At 26.0% G+C, this 21,344-nt stretch overlaps 2 protein-coding genes across 2 annotated transcripts; both read right to left on the bottom strand.

Moving 5' to 3' along the window:
• Positions 1-1,207: 1,207 nt before the first annotated feature.
• Positions 1,208-4,145, bottom strand: LOC145841500 (stress-induced-phosphoprotein 1-like). Its single transcript, XM_082948860.1, has 7 exons — positions 4,098-4,145; positions 3,704-3,933; positions 3,154-3,371; positions 2,435-2,596; positions 2,033-2,169; positions 1,591-1,736; positions 1,208-1,280 (listed from the first exon to the last, which is right to left on the bottom strand). Exons 1-7 carry the CDS (start codon positions 4,143-4,145, stop codon positions 1,208-1,210), a joined length of 1,014 nt encoding a protein of 337 aa, XP_082804986.1.
• Positions 4,146-16,901: 12,756 nt separating this feature from the next.
• LOC145841499 (stress-induced-phosphoprotein 1-like) lies at positions 16,902-19,786 on the bottom strand. Its single transcript, XM_082948859.1, has 6 exons — positions 19,739-19,786; positions 19,344-19,573; positions 18,853-19,031; positions 18,143-18,304; positions 17,714-17,850; positions 16,902-17,048 (listed from the first exon to the last, which is right to left on the bottom strand). The coding sequence occupies exons 1-6, from the start codon at positions 19,784-19,786 to the stop codon at positions 16,902-16,904; spliced, it is 903 nt and encodes a 300-aa protein (XP_082804985.1).
• Positions 19,787-21,344: the final 1,558 nt, after the last annotated feature.

The raw sequence follows: 21,344 nt of genomic DNA, 5'->3' as shown, positions 1-21,344 counted from the left end.
TTTTTCATCAAAAGTTTTCGTTTGATAGTAACAGGGTTACATAATAATATATTTGTAAACTTACAGTAAACTTTAATTAAAAGTACTGATACTGTGAAGTTGCTTACGCTCGATAGCTTACTTGCGTCTTTTTAAAGAACGTTTTGTTGTAGTTTTAGTGTGGCTGTTTAAATTAAATATATAATTTTCTTATATCATAGAAAGACTACTCTTAGTTTTAGATAATTAGTTACCGATCTACGTAGTTAAATATGTAAAACCTATGATTTAATTGATCCAGAAAAATAGATCTGGCCGTAACCGGATCTGTTTAAATTACTATGTCTGGATCCGGATAATAGCGAATAAATGCAATATCCGGCCAAATTTGAATAGTGGATCGTAAGTCCTAAGTAATAAAAGCTCAAATTGATGAAAAAAATCAACTTCTACCGAATTTCAACAAAATAAACTGTTTACACTGATTTTCTATATGAAAACCTATTACCTCTTACCTTAGCAAATTAAATTTACATATCTAATTAAGTTTTAGTTTCTGTTATGGAACAGTTTTGTATATAAACACAACTAATTATTTCTATACAAAAAAAATTCAACGTATATAACATTTTAATATTTCTTCAGATAAGTTAAAACTGGTAAAACTTAAGTATCGAAGGTTAATGGTTTAAAAAAAATACACGACTACTCTCGGGGTGAAAATGAAACAAGCAACTGGTTCTACTGTGTAAAATTCCGAATATAAGGTTCTGAACACTTTCACCTTGTTAGAAGGACTTTGTTCATTTCCTAGCAGGAGTTAAAATATTCATCTCAAATAAAGATTACATGTATGGAAGCTTGAAACTTGTTTGTGAACTTAACGTATTTAGCTAACGACGTTCCAAAATAGTTAGATCAGTGCATAGCTAGAAAATTTAACTGAAGTATGACAATACGGTGATTATTCAAAAAACACGTCTACAAACATATGTAGAAGATAAGCAACTTAAAAATTATTTTAGTTAAATAAAGTAACAATTTTTTGTTTAAACATGATAAATTCTATTACTTACTGTGCCTCCGATAACTAATCAAACTTCACAATAATAATTGATAAACTATTTTATTAATCTACAATAACGAGCCAAATAAATACTAGGAAAAATACTCGAGTCACTAATGGCTAAATAATCTTATAATATCCTAGTAGTTTTTTTTTGGCGGACTACCTCATTTGAATAACTCCGCATTCCCTCAATTTTTCAAGCTTTTGGGCTATTTCAGGATTCTTTAAATGCCTGTTTAAAAATTATCATAATTTAAAATGTTTTTAAGACTAGTTAATTGACTTATATAATCTATTAACTTGTGCAATAACAAAAACTTGTCTGTAAATAAAGTAAAGGACTTTTTGTAAACAAAAATAAGCTAAATAACATACAAAATAATTGTTAAATACCAGCGTAAAAATAATTTTTTTTAAAAAGATCCATCCATTTTCTTAACGTTGTGTTGAAAACACAAACTACTGTTTTTAAACAAGCTATTTGTATTTTGCTTAATACAGATAACAAATAAAAACTACAAATAATAAACGCAAAAACAAACTCTCGGACGGCTGAAGGATCTTGCATCATTTGTTGGAGGATATTTCTGATGATTGGATCTTGCATGATCTCTCTCACTTCTGGATCATTCATCGCTCTTTCTTGGATCTCCTGTTCACTAGCTCCATTCATGTTCTTGTGTTTTTGCTGTGACGAGTATTTTTTGTATAATAATATGCAAAAGTCTATAACGCTACATCTTTAAAAGTATAAGAACTAAATTGATAAAGCATATAGTACTTTAAGGTTAAAATAATCGTTTAAAGTTTTGAACAACAACTTGTTGTTTTTTTTCTTGGCTAGATAATTTTTTATTTGTCTTGTTGACATCTTTGTTAAACTTTATCAAAGCTGCCGTAATTTTTAATAATTATTGCTTTTCAAAATAAAACTTTACAGTTTAAGAAAAAACTAAAATCTAAACACTGTAGAACGTATCAAACCTGCATGCATCTCGAGTAGCCATTTTCAGCTTCCTTGTTTAGAGGGTTGATCTCAAGTGCCATCTTGTAAGCATCGATCGCTTCAGTGTACTTCTTCATCGCCTCCAAACAACCTCCTTTTCTCACGTATCCTTTTACTGTTTTAAAGTTTGTTGTAAACTACTAGCTTTTAATGTAACTTTTTTCTTGCAGTACGATTTGTTGTGTTTGAATTTTTGTTAATAAAAGTTTTAAAATTATTTGTATATTTTTTTCAATAGAAAACTTAAAGTATCATCAGTGACAAACAATAGATTACGGTTACATTAAAAAAAGAACTCTCCAAGCAGCAACAAATTTTTCAGTAGTAATGTAACTTCTGTATAATATATTAACCTAAACAATAAAAAAATAGAGACAAACCAAAATTAGGGTCGACTTTAATGCAACTTTCAGCGTCTTTCAAAGCGTGACTGAATTCGCACAACTTCATGAAGACCGCAGCGCGATTGGAGTATGTGGCAGCCGCATCCGGGTTTCTTTTGATCGATTCATCGTAATGCTTTTTCGCCGCTGGGTAGTCACCTGATTTGAAAAATATGTTTATGAAATTATAAGCTAATGAAGTTTCATATTGTGAGTTTTATTTGTAAAGCGCTAAACAGGTTTAGGTAGTTTATGTTGTTAAAATTGGAATATTGTTTGAGGCGCTATAAGTTGATGTCAACGTTTTTATTGGAATATAATTATGTAATAAGTGTGAAGAAAATCATTTTGAAATAAGCTTCAGCGCCACGCATATTAATTTTTATAGGGGTCGAGGGATAAATAACTATTCAAATAGAGTTATAAATTGTATTTAAATGTTAAACTTAAATATTTTGCAGCAGAAAAAAACTTATTTTAAAATTTATTTTGAAAAAAAAAGTTTTTTAGATAGATGATGTTTCTTTGGTGTTTTTAGGCTGTAATGTCACTATTCTTAGTTTATACTTTTATAACAGTAAATTTTAATCAGTGTTTTTTATAACAGTCAAAACTTCAAGGTAAAAGAAAAACAAATAGTGACTTTTAAGTTTTACTAGTCTATACTTTTGATGTTTTATTTAGTGCTTTGTTGTTTAATTTGCTACGAAACTAACCTTTTTTGAAGCACTCGTTTCCTTTGTTTTTCTCTTCAATAGCTATTTCGGGATTGATGTAGGCCGACTTTATTTGGGCTTCAAGCTTTTTGCTGCAATCGTTGTACTTTTGGATCGTCTCTTTGCATCTGTTTTCCAGCAGAGATTTGTCGTAAAACTTCTTGGCCTCTTCGAAGTTTTTCTCTTTGTAGTAAGAATTTCCGATCCTTGTGAAAGCCCTAATAAAGGAAAGAAAAAAGTTATGCTATATATACTTGCAAAGTTGTTAAAACTTAATGCTTCTAAAACTTCGGCTGTTCTAATAGTTTAAAATTATTTTCATTACTTTTTTTTTGCTCCCTAGTTTCTAATAACGACTAAAAAAAGATATTCAACAAATTTGTATAAAATTAAAAACAAATATTTAAAGTAATGTGTGATTAATATTTTTTAAAACCCAATTACTATGCAAGAATTTGTAACATGCTCTACAACAATTCTTTAAGCTCCTTCAGAATAAAATAAAGTTTTAAATTTCCTTAACACAACTTTTAATCAATGATAAACAAACTTTGCAATCAGTTTGTAATCGACGCGATTCTCCCTTCCGACTTCGACGGCCGTGTGGCAAACTTCCCTGCACCTGTCCATGTCTCCCATCTCGAAGTGCACTGCCGCCTTGTTGGTGAGGAAGGTGATGTTCGTACCGTCGAGCTCGAAAGCATTGTTGTAGTGAGAAAGCGCAGTTTCGAAATCCTTTTTCTTGTAAGCCGCGTTTCCGAGGGTCTTCTCTTCCAACGCCTATAAAATATTTCGACATCGTTGTTTAAAATTATGCAGTTTAAAAGAAGTGAGAAAAAAAGTATTTTTAAACTTATAATATACTTCAAGCTATAACTTTTGTTGATATTTAATTAAAATCTTAAAATGTAATATAAAATAATAATAATAAATATGATACCTACCCTTTGGACATTTTCAGGAACATTTACATTTTGGTTGTCTGAACACATTTTGTTAATAATTTTCTTTAATTTAAAAGCTGAAAAAAATGAGTACTAATTAAATATTTTTTTTAATAAAAACTAACTGTCAGTTTTTATTGGTTCACAAGAAAAACAAAATAATAGTTAAGTAATCCGTTTAGTACAAATACAACTTATAAACTAGTAAAGCTATTAGTTGTAATAAAAGAAATTATTGTTGGTAATATTAAAGCGTAACCAGATATACTTTCTTATATTTATACGAAAAGTATAGAAGGAAGTTTTCGACATGGTTTAAACTTGAAAAAGAGTAAATGTTGTTCCCTCAGTATTTATAATATTAAACAAAAATTTGTTAAAAGTTATATTAAAATGTACACAAAATTGAAATAAATAAAGTAATTTAGGCATATAATAAATGTCTATTATACAGGCATTCTTTAAATGTTTAAACATCAGGTTTTTCAGCGTTACCACTCTTTGAAGTAAAAAAGCTAGCCTAAGTGAATAAATCTAGCCTGATTTACACCTAACTCATTCGCCAAAGTAAGCCTAAATTTGAGTCTTGTTGTAATTTACAGGTAATTTCCTTAATATTTGCTGAATCAGCAAAATAAAAAAAAAGTTTTTTTAATTCTTATTCTTTATTATTAATTAATTATTTAAAAATTAATTTTTTAGGTAAAAATATAATATGTTTGGGTAAGGTGGGTTAGAGATAAGGGTATTAAATTAAAAATAAATATTTAAGAAATTTTATTTGCTGACTCAGCAATTGTTAGGGGAATCACCTTTAAATTACAATCGCAATTCCTAATTTTATTAGAAATATGGAAAAAAAAATATGAGTCAAAAGCTGAAACAAGTTTCTGTCGTTGAGGCTTGAATATTTAAAAAGATTTAATAATAAATGATTTAAAATGAAGGGAAGAAAAATATTTTATATACTTGATAACAACTGGACTTTTGGAAGAAACCCAAACTAACTAAAAATTGCAAACAAACATGAACCAGCAGGAATTATTTTAAAGTTCCAGAACTCTTTTTATTTTGTTTAAAAACCACACACAATAAACTTATATCTCTAGAAAAAAGATCTTTATTTAGATTTATATATATTTAACTTCTTTAGCTTTATCTAAAACTTTCTGTGTTTTATTGTGTGAAAGTTATTTTTCTAGTTTTCTCCAGTCTACTAAGAACCCAGCATTTTTTAAAGGTTTTTACTAAAAATTAATAAAAATTTATATTTAAAACATTTCAAAAAACTAATTGAGTATTTACTGTTTAAATGGTTGCCACTCTTTGAAGTAAAAAAGCCAAGCCTAAATGACCAAAACTTGCCTTATGTAAAAAAAGTATGAAAATATTAGTTAAAACTGTTCACTAAATTAATCCTAATAACATGCACATAACATAAACGTCTAAAATAATTCAATCAACTTATTTAGAAAACGTATTTCATTAAAAAAACTTATTAACATTAAATAAGTTTTACATCCTAATTAGTTATTACTGCAGAGTTGCCACTTGTTTTTTCAAAAATTTTCTAGGTGTTCAAAATTTTATCCAGGTTTTTAAAAGTACACGTTTTGGGGTCTATTTTTAGATTAAAGTTTAGTTTAAGGTAAAAAAATGTGCTAAATAGTAAAAAAACATTAAAAGTTTACTGCAAAGCTACTTCAAATGTGTACTTTAATAAAAAAGAATTTTATTAATGACTAATTTTTTTATCTATATGTTAGATTTTTTGTATCAACTCCCAAAGTTTCTACTTAACATGTAAAAATTGTTTAAAATCCAGGTTTTTTCCAAAACTTCTCAAATTCCTGGTTTTTCCAGGTTTTTTCGCTTATTTTGTAAAGTTCCAGGTTTTTCAAGGTTTTCAAGTAAAGTGGCAACCCTGCTACTAGCTGTCTTAGAAATGATTTTATGAAATGTTTGGCTAAACTACAATTTTGATTTACTGAAAATTTACTTTTCAACTTGCTATTTAGTTTTACTTGATAAATTAAAGTATTTTTAGCTACACTCGGTTTAATCAAAGTTGTCATTCTTTGATCAAAAACCAACCTGAGTTAATAAAAAATTGTAGTAAGTGAGTAAAGAAAAATTAAATGATCAAAATTAGGCTTAAATACTTATCAAAATCATAAAACTCACCAACGGACTTGATGTATATTAAGAAAACTATTTATCAAAACTTTTGAAATTAAAGATTTATTAAGCATCAAATTTAGCCTGAATTTTTCACAAAATTAAAAAAAAAAACTCTAATGACCTGAAATCCTGACCTGAAAACCTTAACAGGCACGAATTAGTCTGTTATTTCTTTACTATTACTAATGACTTATGTGATTTTTTTTTAAAACTTTTGCTAAAATTTTCTACTTAAGCGCAAAATTAGCATGATGAAAATTAGCATAATGGGTTTTTGAATTGCAGTTTTTCAATATTTTTGTCCTGCAGAAAATATTTAATTCTATTCAAACTTAATTGACTCAATAAATGTATTAACTATCATTTTACAAAATAAAACTCATTTAGATCTGGAAGTTATAATAATGTTTTATTCACAAACTGACAAAGGATTATTTACCAATATAGAGTCAAAATGTTTTATCTTTTAAACAATTTTATTTGAAAACTGTTTATAACATTAACAAGTAAATAACTAGTAAACCACTCTTAAATGAAATATAGATTTCAAAGATAATTTAAAAAAAAAAAAACTAAAATGAAACTTAAACAGGGTATTTGAGGTAAAAAATATTATTAAAAATAAACTATCTAAAGTTTAAAACAAAATTTAGAAAAAGTAGAAAAATGCTACTGATAATAATGTATAACTTTAAAACAGTGATATTAAAAAAACTTAATGTTTACAAAATAAAAATCAGACAATGAATATAGCCTGATATTTAGTAAAAAATCCAAATTATCCTGATTTGGCGTGAATTTTTTTATATACTTTAAACCACCCTTATTTAGCCTGATTTACCTGAGAGTGTGGATACCTTGTGTATACTTATAATATTTGTTAAATATATGAAAAAAAAGGTTCTAAACTTAATTTATAAAATAGAATCTCTTAAAAAACTAATAAAAAACTTTACATACACATTTTTAAACTTCAAGTACTCATACTGAAAGTTTACTAAAAATGATTATTTCAATTTAATTGTGTACTGTTAGTAGACATTACTGTAAAGAATATTGCAAAAAAATCTTCAGGAATATTCTATAGACATAAATAGACATTACTATAATTAGAAAGAAAAAACAGGAATAATCTAGAACAGACTTAGTTTTTAACAGGTCGGGGGCCATTTTAGAGCTTCCCTTGCCGGGTCGGCTGCAGTTGTAAGGTTTTTTTATATTCATAACATTCTGCAAATAAGGTAAATTAATAGTATAGCAGTATAATAACATCTAAGCCTCTATCCCTAACAATTCTTGTCGTTTTTTTATCAATACCGTTATTCCTCCTAACCTACCTTACCCAAATATATAAATAACTAATCGAAAAAAAATGTTTTATTTATTAAACCTTAAAATAAAAACAAGTAAAATAAGAGCTAATCAGAAGCGCCTTAGATCTGCAGCTTACAGCCCATTTCCTTACTTTATGTACAAATACAAAAGTAATTATAAGTGCATAATTAATACCGAGATGTTAATATAATGCATATTTACAATTAAATAAAAAAAAAGTCTCAATACTCTAAAATATAGTCGCCAGATTTATATTGAAAAACCGCTGCTCAATTACTCACACAAAACAATTAAGTTAAAACAAGTAAACGTGTGTTCAGCATTCAGAACCCTTTATTTCTGAAATTCTAGCAACTCTGATTCTGAAGTACAAGTAATGAAGTAGTTATTTACGTTAAATAAATACTTTTTTATGTAGGTTTTGTTTAACTCTTTTGTTACTGCTTTAAAAAATAAGTAGTTATACTTCCTAAAATTTTAAGTAACCCAAGGTATATATTTTTCGTTTAATAAAGTGTTAGACATAAAATCAGTGTTTCTTTCAAAATCTAAAGTAATATTTTTGTTTTCGACTCTACAAACTTTAGGTAATGTACAAACTTGATATCAAAAAATAAAAGTGCTTTGATCATAGTTTTGGTAGTATAAGCAATATACTTGTGTTAGATTGTTAATATTTTTACTTTAGTTGAAAAAAAACCGAGTATTTAGTTTATATTGTACTTAATCAGGGCGACGCTTGGTATCTTTGTTAGGGGGTGCGGCTGTGGACTGCGGAAAACTTGAAAGTAGTTATAAAACCTTTTAAATTGATACCTTAAAAAATAATTAATAAGAACAAAATACTAAATTTGAGTAAATTGCCTTATACAAAAGTTTATTTAAAATATAGATTTTTTTCAGTTTTATGATAAGTAGCTTTTATTTAGCTTAAACGTGACGCCCCCGTACGGAATACAAACTTTAACTAAAGAAAGATAGTATGATATTTCAATTACAAAAGTTCTCATTCAATTGATATTGTTAATTTTTTTTCCTACAAAGTTCAACAACTAGTTACACATCGTTGTTTGCACTTACGTTTAAAGATGTTTTTGTGTTTGATAATGCGTAATGGCTTACGTAAACCTTTGAGCAATTTTCTATAATAAATCCAATAAGTTTTTAATAAATAAACATAATAAAGTATTTATGCAAGCGTCTACTACTAAGTTTACTTAAAAATAAATACTCTTACTTTAATTTTACAGTTTTTTTTTCTTTTTAAGCGTACTTGTAGTAATTAATTTAAAAAAAGTTTATTAAAATGTTCCTTTTCAATAAGTTAAGTATGTTGAAAGTAAATCAGTTGAAATAAATATAATGTCTACAATATAAACTACATATCAAATCGGTTGTACAAACAGGTAACTTACTAACTTCAAGCTGTAATACTTGTTTTTGTGTTTCATTACAATATTTTTAAAACTAAAAAAAGAGAAATATTTGAGACCAGCGTAAATTATCTCATTTTCTAAGTGTGGCTTGGCAGAGAAAAAGGTTGAATACCTTTATGCCGCCTATCCATACCCTCTCTTATAATAACAGTATAATTACTATGCTAAAAAATAGAAAACGTAATAACTCTTATTAAGATGAGTAACAGTTACTAAAACACGATTAAATATAAAGTTATTATTTTTTTTATTAAGCTTATAGAGTTAATAAAGTTGTGATAAATTACAACTATATTGATTAAAGTCACAATAATCATGATTTCTATTTAGTATATTTTAAAACTTCAAAAATTTAGTCTGCTATAAAAATTCTTGTTTTGTTATTTTTATTTAGATTTTATTCTTATTTTTGTTTTTATTTTTTAACATGCTTTTATCCACATACACTTGTTTTGTTATACAGATAGGGATAAGGAATTTATAAAAAACTATTGACTAAAAGCTTAGTTATGTATTCCCATATCAAAAGTGATAGTTTATGAAAAATACAATTCTAAATATCTAAAACTACCTTTACCTTACGAGCATAAAATTAATTTTATAGACAAATTTATTAATTTTTCAAAAAACATAAAAATTTAATGTCAATTATTTTCCTTATCTTAAAAGCTATCTAAATTTTTTTTTTATTTTAGAGAACGCACCTTTGTCTTTAAATAAAAAAAAAAATTTTTTGGTTTGGGGTTGGAATTTTTTCATGGGGTCCTTCCAAAAATAAAGGTTTTTTTTTGGTTTTTTTCATTATTATTGTTTAGACCAAAAATAAATATTTTATTTTTTTTTCCCTTATTTTGCATGTTATTTGAACTCTTAAATGTTTATTTTATAAATATGTAATGTTAATATATTTTACGATTTGGCCCAAATCAAAATGATGTATATTACACTATCATTTGCCTTGGCCATTTCCTAGATAAAAAATTGATAAAAGGAAAAAAAAATTATTAAGAATGTGAATTACAACAAATTTAATTTAATTACTTTAGTTTAATTAATTTTGTTGTAATTCACATTCTTATTAATTTGTTTTTTCCTTTTATCAATTTTTTATCTAGGAAATGACCAAGGCAAATGATAGTGTAATATACATAATTTTGATTTGGGGCCAAATCGTAAAAGATATTAACATTATTTAGAAAATAAACATTTAAGAGTTTAAATAACATGCAAATTAAGGGAAAAAAAAAAAAAAATTAAAAACAAATATTTATTATTCGTTCTAAACAATAATAATGAAAAAAACCAAAAAAAAACCTTTATTTTTGGAGGGACCCCATGAAATAATTCCAACCCCAAACCAAAATTTTTTTTAAATTAAAGACAAAGGTGCGTTCTCTAAAATAAAAAAAAAAATTTAAGATAGCTTTTAAGATAAGGAAAATAATTGACATTAAAGTTTTATGTTTTTTGAAAAATTAATAAATTTGCCTATAAAATTAACTTTATGCTCGTCTTTACCTTTTACTTACCTGTTTATTCTAACTATTAATAAGAATATTTGCAGTTAACAACTAATGCATTAAATGTCATTAATTTAGAATTACCAAGTAAAATGTAGAATTAAAACTGTTAAACAAAAAAAAAATGAGATGCTCCATTTAAACTGTTTTTATACCAATTTTATAATAAAAAATTAAACTGTATCTAAGAAATGTACAACTTAATAACCAAAAGTTTTTTTTTGTTAATTAGGTCCTTTGACCAAACTTTTTTGAGCGTTATTTCATGTCATTCAATAAACTATTATTATGATTTGAAATCTTTCTTCTGCAAGATTTACATTTATTTTGTCTATGTGTGGATTATTGAGATTTGATCTTGCAAAGTTCATCTAAGAGAACTTTTAAAGCTGTAATATATAATTCCTACTATATCGGACTACATCAGGTTTTCTTAACTAAAGTAAGTTTGTTGTATAATATATAGTAATCACAATTTTTTAGATATGTGCTATCTTTGAAGCTCACTAGGGGTATGGGAGAATTGTTCAACAATTTTTTTACTCTCTTATACTTATATCTTATATAAAGGCTTTGATACAAACTACAAGCCAGTATTTATGGAATTTAAAAATCTTAATTAATTTTTGAGATGTAACTTTTACAAAAAGTTTCCAATACCAAGGTAAGAACGCAAGTTGTTTAGGGTCAATTTTCCTGGAAACTGATAAAATCACTAAAATTCTATCATTTCCTTAATTTTTCTAGGTAAAAAACTCAAATTTACCAGGAAACATTTCTTTTAAAATTTAAAAGACTTTGAATGTTTCGATTTTAAAAATATTAAAAAAAACCAATATCAAAAAAAAAAAGTTTTTAAAATCTTAATAAAATTTATAAAAAACATTCCTATTTTTGATCGATTTAAATAGAAGTAATAGATTTTCTGTGTAAATTTGATGAAGATTAGTTTAAAAAATGAAGGAGAAGATGGATTCATAATGAAATAGTCTCTTTTTGGTTTGTTGGTTGTTAAAAATGTCTGAAAGTTTAGATAAAAATTATCAAAATAAGATCAACTTGTAAAAAGTCTAGGTGGACCAACCCTATGCCCCTAAAACAAACTATTTAGTTTATAGGAAATCTAAATTTTATGTTTTCCACTTATCAAGTACAATAGCAATTTTACCAAAAACACAGCACTTAGCTTCATAAAAGTAAAAAAATTATAAAAGACACTAAATTTCTCTTTATTTTATATTTTTTGCCTAGCACTGAAGTAAATTTTAGTTGTATATACATTATACAGTCATTTATAATACATTGTTTATTAAACATAAAGTATACTTATACTAAGGTTATAAATTTGAAATCAAAACTTTTATAGCTTAAAACTAAAGCAAATTTAAGGATATAGTCAACTAATAGGGTGGCCGTTTTACCTGAAACACGGGAAGTTTCGAATTTCAGGAACAAATTTCTCAAGATGCCTAATGTTTCATACTTATTACTTAAAAAAACGTAGAAAACTGGGATTTTAAATAATTTTTATATATAAAAATAAGTTTTCTATCAGATAAAAAATAACTAGAATATAAAATAAGGTACCAAAGTAGAATTATGTTAACTAAGTCCATTTTCACTTAGCCTACTTAATAGGCTATTTAACAATTAAAAAAAAATTATTACTTTTTTTTTGTTGAATATGACATTTTATACAGTAAACTACTAAAAATAAAATACAGTATTTATATTTTTATAACAAACAATTACAGTAGCAGTACAGTATCTTTTCAGTAATTTTATACAATTAAAAACAATAAAACACAAAACCTAGAAAAAATTTCTAAAAATCAGGGCCTCAAAAGTAATCCGTTTTTTTTTTTACTTATAGAATTCAATTTTATAAAATATCAATTTTAATTATAAGATGTCTTCAGTTAAAAAGATTTAATTTTATTATAATTTCAAATTTTCAGTTGAGCAAACAAATTTTTAAACTTGAATTTGTACAAGTTATTTGTTCATGTTTTAAATATATTCCAACTTATCAGGAAAATAATTAGACACTTCTTTTAAGAGTATAGTGCAAGAGATTGAAAACTAAAAATGTATTTTATGTCAAGTTACTGCACACATGGTTATAAAATTTGGTATATGTATTTTAAAAAGAAATTATATAAATTTACTTATTAATTTCAAGTTCATCCATTTAGTAATTATGGTGTCACAACAAAACAAAAACTTCTATTCAACTAAACTAATTAAAATTGATTTATAAAAAACTTGAAACTGTTTAATTTTTGGAAATGAGTTTATAAAGTTCTTTAACAAGATGTGTGTAAATTTCAAAATTATGTGTCCAGTAACTTTGCCATTTTAATGTTTCTTACTGTAATCAATGTTTATTATGACACGATAATTACTGTAATTACCAGTCATATGTATATATAGTTGACAAAAATAGACAAAATTATAGTATCATTTTAGCAATCTCTAAGTTTCAACAAACTTAATTTCGTAACAAAACTTGAAATTTTAATACTGCTAATTTAAAGTACTTTTTAAAAGAAAAATGATTTCGAAATACAATATTCATGCTCATAAAAAAGTAGCAAGTGTAGATATTTTACTAGAAGTAACAAGTAAATAAATACTTGTTTATTCACAAAAGTAAAGTATAAATTGTTATTTTTTCAGTTGAGTGAGTAAATATGCCTTATATTTTGCAGTTTTCAGGTTTAGAAACTTTACTTTTTGGTTTACTACTTTAAAATAGTTTGTCTGAATTAGTCTAAGTGTATTAAATGTAGAACTTTGGTATTTAAGCCTTGTACAAAAAATACTTATTAATTTTTTGCTTAATATATTTACACTTTGAGTAAAGTCTCTGCCATCATGTGCTTTTGTTTTCATATCAATAAGTCTGATTTTTTAAAATACATTACACATTAAAAACATTATTTAAGTCTTTAGATGTGTTTAAAATTTTTGTTTTGTAAATTACTAATGGCTTACTAAATAAAAATATTTGTTTTTCTGACATTCACATTTGCCCTAGTTGTTGTTAAGCTTTTTTTTGTAATTTTGTTTTGTAATTTAAAAAAAAAAAACCATATTTATTATTTTTTTAATGAAGCACGTTTAAATCTTAATAGTTACTAAATTTGAATTTTAGTTAATTTTTTAAAACTACATAAATGTTTTTTCAATTTTTATTCTAAAATTAAAACTAGTTAGATTTTAAATAGTAAAAAATTTGATGCATTAACATTTTGGATAAGTTTTATGATCAAAACACTAAAATTAAAAATAGTTGAAACAGTTTAAACAATACATAAGTTTAACTTAATTTAAGGAATGTTTTTGTAAGAATTTTTTAATCGAAAACTATTCATAATCTAAACGTAGTCACAAATTTTATTATGAAAAAGTATAAAGAAAGTATTCAAATTTATTTATTATTTGGAGAGTGTTTGAAAAAATAATCAAAGTTATAAAACTTTAATTTTAACAGTCCAAAGTAGTGATCTATCGTATAAGGACTATTTCAAATTAGTTCCGACCGGTTTCGGTTTTTTTTTTAATTAGGATCCGGGTATTAGTAAAATACAGCTGGATCTCACTTTCAAATCAGTAAAAATAATATAGCAAACTATGAATATGAATGAATAAATTATATTTATCGAGTTTTTGTTTAAATTGGTTATTCTTTAAGTGAAAAAGTTTTGTCTATTGCGATTTGTACAGTTTTTTTTTTATTTTAAACAATGCCTAAATCTTAAATAAGTGTGTCTTACATAAACTCTAAGTGTAAAACTAAACTATTTTATCTTTTATTTCCTATTAGTAGAGTTTTCTTTCAATATAATTTTGGGAACGGGTCTAAATTGCAAGAAGACAAAACTGCACGAGGTTATTAAATTTTACGAGAGCAAATTTGCACGAAGCCAAATTCGCACAAGGGAACAAAATTGCATGAAGACGATTTTGCACCAAGGGTCAATTTTGCACGAGTTACATTTTTGCACGATAGTAAAAAAAAAAAAAATAAAAAGAAAAAAAAAACTGAAAATAATTTATTAAAAACAAAATAAAAATAAAAAAGTTACTGACCGAGGGTTAGGGGTACCAGTGATAGAAAAAATTTAAGAAAAAAAAAATTATTTGGAAAAAAAATTAGAAAAAAATACCGACAAAGGATAACGGTTAGTTGTAACAGTGATAATAAAAAAAAAAAAGATAAACAAAAATCAAAAAAAAAATCTAAAAACAAAATTTTCCGGCCGAGGGTATGGGTTAGGGATAACAAAGAAAGTAAAAAAAAATAAATTAAAAATAAAATAAGAGTTAAAAATTTTAAAGAAATTAAAAAAAAAATAACAACCCGTGATAAATTGTCTCCGTGCAAAATTGTCTGCTCCTGCAAAAGTGTCTTCGTGCAAAAGTATCTTCAAGCATTTTTGTACGCTCGTGCAAATCACACAGCTACCCATATTTTTTTAATTAAGTCCAACTCGAGTGAATCTTGCTTGTTATGTACTAATCCCAGACTAGAAAAGTTGCCTAACCTTTTTGTAGAACATTAAAAAACGTTCTATAACTGATCTACTTAAGATTAAAATCTAAATACAAAAAGAATTAGTTTTTTATGTAGAGAATGAAGCAAAATTATTAAAATTAGTACGCTTTTATTGATACAGCTATGGCCTAGTATGTCAACAAAGAGCAACTACAAAATTCACCTTTGTTTTTTCATCAAAATATTTTGTTTGATAGCAACATGTTAACACAAGAAAATATTAGTAAACCTAGAATAAACATCAATTAAAAGTACTAATACTGTGAAGTTGTTTACGCTCAATAGCTTACTTGTGTCTTTTAGGGAACGTTTTAGTATATATTTAAAATTATTGTTTAAATTAAACAAACAATTTTTCTTATATCGTAAAAACACTATTTTCTATTTCTATTAAATCTATTTTTGTTAAATATGCGAAACCTAGTGATTTAATCGGTCGAGAAAAATAGATCCGACCGGAACCGGATCTGTTTAAATAATTAGGATATGTCTGGATCCGAATAAAAGCGAAAAAAGGCAATATCCGGCAATATTTGGGTAGTAGATCATTAGTCCGAAGTAATAAAAGCTCAAATTGGTGAAAAAAAATCAACTTCTACCAAATTTCAACAAAGTAAGCTGTTTACACTGACTTCCAATAAGAAAGCCTAAGTTAATTGCCTTAGCAAATTTAATTTACAAGTCTAAATAGATCCTCAGGGAAACGAATTAAGTATTTGTTTGTGCTATGGAACAGTTTTGTACTAGAAACACAATTAATTATTACAAAAAAAAATAAAGTTTGTGACGTGTTAATGTTTATTGTGATAAAATAAAACTGGTAAAATTTAAGTATCGAAGATTATTGATAAAAAATGAAACAAATACTGTCAGGATAATAATAAAACAAGTAACTGTTTCTATTGTGTAAAATACCGAAAGTTAGATTGTGCAACACTTTGCAACCTTATTAGCAGCTTTTTATTCATTTCCTAGCAGGAGTTAAAATACTCAGCTCAAATAAATATTACAAGTATGGAAACTTGAAACTTGTTTGTGAATTGAACGTATTTAGTAAACGACGTTTCAAAATAGTTAGATCAGTGCGTAGCTAGAAAATTTAACTGAAGTATGACAATACGGTAATTATTCAAAAAACACGTTTACAAAAACATATAGAAAATAAGCAACTTAAAATTTATTTTAGTTAAAAGAAGTAACAAATTTTTGTTTAAACATGATAAATTTTATTACTTACTGTGCCTCCGATAACTAATCAAACTTCACAATAATAATTTATAAACTATTTTATTAATCTACAATAACGAGCCTAATAAATACTAAGAAAAATACTCGAGTCAATCATAGCTACACAGTCTTCTAGTGTTCTAGTAGTTTTTTTTGGCGGATTACCTCATTTGAATATCTCCGCAACTCAATAACTTCTCAAGCTTTTGGGAAAGTTCATGACTCAACGAATGACTGTTTAAAAATGATCATATTTTAAAATATTCTTAAGACTAGTTAATTGACTTATATAATCTACAATAGTGTGCAATAATAAAAACTTGTCTGTAAACATATATAAAGGATTTTTGTACACTAAAATAAGCTAAATAACATACAAACTAAATGTTAAATACCAGCGTAAAAATACTCATTTTTTTAAAAGACCATGCATTTGCTTTACGTTGTTTTAAAAACGCAAACTACTGTTTTTCAAACAAGCCTTTTGTATTTTGCTTAATACAATTTAAAAATAAAAACTACAAATAATAAAGGCAAAAATAAACTATTGGACGGCTGAACGATCTTGCTTTATTTTTTGGAAGAAATTCTTCATGTTCGGATCTTGCAAGATCTCTCTCACTTCTGGATCATTCATCGCTCTTTTTCGGGTCTCCTGTTCACTAGCTCCATTCATGTTCTTATATTTTCGCTGTGACGAATATTTTTTGTATGATAATAAAGCAAAATACTATTATGCTGCATCTTTAAAAGTATAAGAACTGATTACATGACAATTCAAAATCCGACAATTCAAGTTCTTGAAAAATACATACATACCAAAAAGTAATATAAGTTTATAAAAAAAATACATATTCAGATCTTATTGATATGTACAAGCCACTTTTAGTTTTTCGCAAAATCTCAAATATTTTTAAAGATATTTTAAAATTACTAAAAATAAATATGTTTTTATGCTATTTAAGCCATATCTCAAAAAATATTTAACATTTTGCAGAAAGAAATAACTTCTTGTAGGTATCAATAGGACCAGCATATATATATTTTTATATTTGACAAATATACAAAACTTTTTTAATTGTGACCCTTTCAATTTTTTTGAAGAATATGATTAGTCTCGCACCCATATGAATTAAACTGATAAAACATATAAAACTTTTAGGTCAAAAAAGGTCGTATAAAATTTTTATCAACCACTTGTTGTTTTTTATTTTTCTTAACTAAATAGTTTTTATTTGTCTTATTGATATAAACTTTTAAAAAGTTACCGTACGTTTTCATATTTATAATTTAACAACATGAAACTTTAGATTATATGAACATATTTAGAAAGAAACACTATAGAACATATCAAACCTGCATGCATCTCGAGTAGCCGTTTTCAGCTTCCTTGTTTAGAGGGTTGATCTCAAGTGCCATCTTGTAAGCATCGATCGCTTCAGTGTACTTCTTCATCGTCTCCAAACAACCTCCTTTTCTCACGTATCCTTTTACTGTTTTAAAGTTTGTTGTAAACTACTAGCTTTTAATGTAACTTTTTTCTTGCAGTATGATTTGTTGTATTTAATTTTTTTTGTCAATATAAGTTTTTAAATTATTTTTGTTTTTGAATAGTATTTAAATAATAATATTTGTTTTAATAGGATTTTTAAAGTATCATCGGTGACAAACATTAGATTACAGTTTAAAAAAAAAAGAGCTCTCTAAGCAGTAACAAAGTTTTTTAGTAGTAATGTAACTTCTGTATTATATATTAACCTAAATAATAAAGAAATAAAGACAAACCAAATTTAGGGTCGACTTTAATGCAACTTTCAGCGTCTTTCAAAGCGTGACTGAATTCGCACAACTTCATGAAGACCGCAGCGCGATTGGAGTATGTGGCAGCCGCATCCGGGTTTCTTTTAATCGATTCATCGTAATGCTTTTTCGCCGCTGGGTAATCACCTAATTTGGAAAATAAGTTTATGAAGTTTCATCTTGTAAAATTTATTTAAAAGCGCTAAACAAGTTTAGGTAACTTATGTTGTTAAAGTTGGAATATTGTTTGAGGCGCTATAAGTTGATGTCAACGTTTTTATTAAAATATAGTTTTGTTTAAGTGTGGAAGAAATGTTATTTTTTAAATCATTTTGAATTAACTATCAGGGGCGACGCATAATAATTTCATAGGGGTTGAGGAATAAAATACTTTTCAAATAGAGTTATATATTGAATTTAAATGTTAAACTTAAATATTTTTCAGCAGAAAAATATATTTTAAAATTTATTAAAAAAAGTTTTTGAAGTAGATGATGTTTCTTTGATGTTTTTAGGCTGTAATGTCACTATTCTTAGTTTATACTTTTATAACAGTAAATTTTGATCGGTGTTTTTTTTAAAGCCAAAACTTAAAGATAAAAAAAAACAAATAGTGACTTTTAAGTTTTACAAGTCTCTACTTTTGATAAATGATTTTTTTAGTGCTCTGTTGTTTAATTTTCTACGAAAGTAACCTTTTTTGAAGCACTCGTTTCCTTTATTCTTCTCTTCAATAGCTATCATTTTGCTGCAATCGTTGTACTTTTGGATCGTCTCTTTGCATCTGTTTTCCAGCAGAGATTTGTCGTAAAACTTCTTGGCCTCTTCGAAGTTTTTCTCTTTGTAGTAAGAATTTCCGATCCTTGTGAAAGCCCTGGCAAAAAAATACCTTTTATACTTGTTAAGTTGTTAGAAGCTTTAAAACAAAAACTTCGGCTGCTCTAATAGTTTGAAACTATTTAAATTAGTTTTCTTTTTGCGCCCTAGTTTCTAATATAAAACGACTAAAAAAAGCTTCAACATATTTGTAAAAATAATATAAAAATAAATGTGATTAATATTTTTTAAAATTTAATTATTATGCAAGCATATGCAACATGCACTACAACGATTCTTTGATCTCCTTGACAATAAAATAAAACTTTAAAATTTCCTTAACACAACATCTTATCAATGACAAACGAACTTTGCAATCAGTTTATAATCGACGCAATTCTCCCTTCCGACTTCTACGGCCATGTGGCAAACTTCCCTGCACCTGTCCATGTCTCCCATCTCGAAGTGCACTGCCGCCTTATTAGTGAGGAAGGTGATGTTCGTACCGTCGAGCTCAAAAGCATTGTTGTAGTGAGAAAGCGCAGTTTTGTAATCCTTTTTCTTGTAAGCCGCGTTTCCGAGGGTCTTCTCTTCCAACGCCTTTAAAATATTTCGACATCGTTGTTTAAAATTATGCAGTTTAAAAGAAGTGGGAAGAAAAAGTATTTTTAAACTTATAATGTAGTTCAAGCTATAACTTTTGTTGATATTTAGTTAAAATCTTAGAATGTTATATATAATAACAGTAATAAAGATGATACCTACCCTTTGAACATTTTCAGGAATATTTACATTTTGGTTGTCTGAACACATTTTGTTAATAATTTTCTTTAATTTAAAAGCTGAAAAAAATGAGTACTAATTAAATACTTTTTTTAATACTCATGAAACTAACTGTCAGCTTTTATTGGTTAACAACAAAAACAAAATAATAGTTAAGAAATCCGTTTAGTACAAATACAACTTATAAACTAGTAAAGCTATTAGTTGTAATAAGGAAATTGTAGTAGGTAGTACTAAAGCGTAAACAGATATACTTTCTTATATTTATACGAAAAATATAGAAGGAAGTTTTCGACATGGTTTAAACATGAAAAAGAGTAAATGGTGTTCGCTCAATATTTATAATATTAAACAAAAATTTGTTAAAAGTTATATTAAAATGTACACCAAATTGAAATAAATAAAATAATTTAGGCATATAATAAATGTCTGATGTACAGGAATTCTTTAAATGTTTAAACATCAGGTTTTCCAGCGTTACCACTCTTTGAAGTAAAAAAGCTAGCCTAAGTGAATAAATCTAGCCTGATTTACACCTAACTCATTCGCCAAAGTCAGCCTAAATTTGAGTCTTGTTGTAATTTACAGGTAATTTCCTTAATATTTGCTGAATCAGCAAAAAAAAAAAAAATTTTTATTCTTTATTATTAATTAATTATTAATTATTTAAAAATTAATTATTTTGGTAAAATTATAGTATGTTTGGGTAAGGTGGGTTAGGAATAAGGGTATTAAATTTTAAAAAGATACTTAAACAAATTTTATTTGCTGACTCAGCAATTATTAGGGGAATCAACTTTAAATTACAATCGCAATTCCTAATTTTATTAAAAATATGGAAAAAAAAATTATGAGTCAAGAGCTGAAACAAGTTTCTGTCCGTTAGGCTCGAATATTTAAAGAGTTTTAATAATAAATGACTTAAAATGAAATGAACAAAAATATTTAATATACTTGATAACAACTGGACTTTTGGAAGAAACCCAAACTAACTAAAAATTGCAAACAAGCATGAACCAGCAGGAATTATTTTAAAGTTCCAGAACTCTTTTTATTTTGTTTAAAAATCACACACAATAAACTTATATCTCTAGAAAAAAGATCTTTATTTAGATTTATATATATTTAAGTTCTTTAGTTTTATCTAAAGCTTTCTGTGTTTTACTGTGTGAAAGTTTTTTTTCTTTATGTTTCTAGTCTACTAAGAACCCAGCATTTTTTTAAAGGTTTTTACTAAAAGTTAATAAAAATTTATATTTAAAATATTTCAAAAAATTAATTGAGTATTTACTGTTTAAATGGTTGCCACTCTTTGAAGTAAAAAAGCCAAGCCTAAATGACCAAAACTTGCCTTATGTAAAATAAGTATAAAAGTATTAGTTAAAACTGTTCACTAAATTAATCCTAATAGCATGCACATAACATAAACGTCTAAAATAATTTAATCAACTTATTTAGAAAACGTATTTCATTAAAAAAACTTATTAACATTAAATCAGTTTTACATCCTAATTAGTTATTACTGCAGAGTTGCCTTGTTGTTTTTACTAAAATTTTTCCAGATGTTCAAAATTTTATCCAGGTTTTC

Source organism: Thalia democratica, chromosome 7, assembly GCF_965202585.1.
Source record: "Thalia democratica chromosome 7, ktThaDemo2.hap1.1, whole genome shotgun sequence".
NCBI classification, from domain to species: domain Eukaryota; kingdom Metazoa; phylum Chordata; class Thaliacea; order Salpida; family Salpidae; genus Thalia; species Thalia democratica.
The sequence above is the reverse complement of the archived record's forward strand: the minus strand, read 5'-3'. Positions and strand labels throughout refer to the sequence as shown.

Coding starts and splice junctions, on each gene's coding strand:
- LOC145841500 (XM_082948860.1), bottom strand. CDS start 4,145: ATGTGTTCAGACAACCAAAATGTAAATGTTCCTGAAAATGTCCAAAGG. Junction 2,170..2,434: donor TAAAGTCGACCCTAATTTTG/GTTTGTCTCTAT, acceptor ACTTTAAAACAG/TAAAAGGATACGTGAGAAAA. Junction 1,281..1,590: donor GATCCTTCAGCCGTCCGAGA/GTTTGTTTTTGC, acceptor ATTTTTAAACAG/GCATTTAAAGAATCCTGAAA.
- LOC145841499 (XM_082948859.1), bottom strand. CDS start 19,786: ATGTGTTCAGACAACCAAAATGTAAATATTCCTGAAAATGTTCAAAGG. Junction 19,032..19,343: donor GATTATAAACTGATTGCAAA/GTTCGTTTGTCA, acceptor TTTTTTTGCCAG/GGCTTTCACAAGGATCGGAA. Junction 18,305..18,852: donor AAACGAGTGCTTCAAAAAAG/GTTACTTTCGTA, acceptor TTTCCAAATTAG/GTGATTACCCAGCGGCGAAA.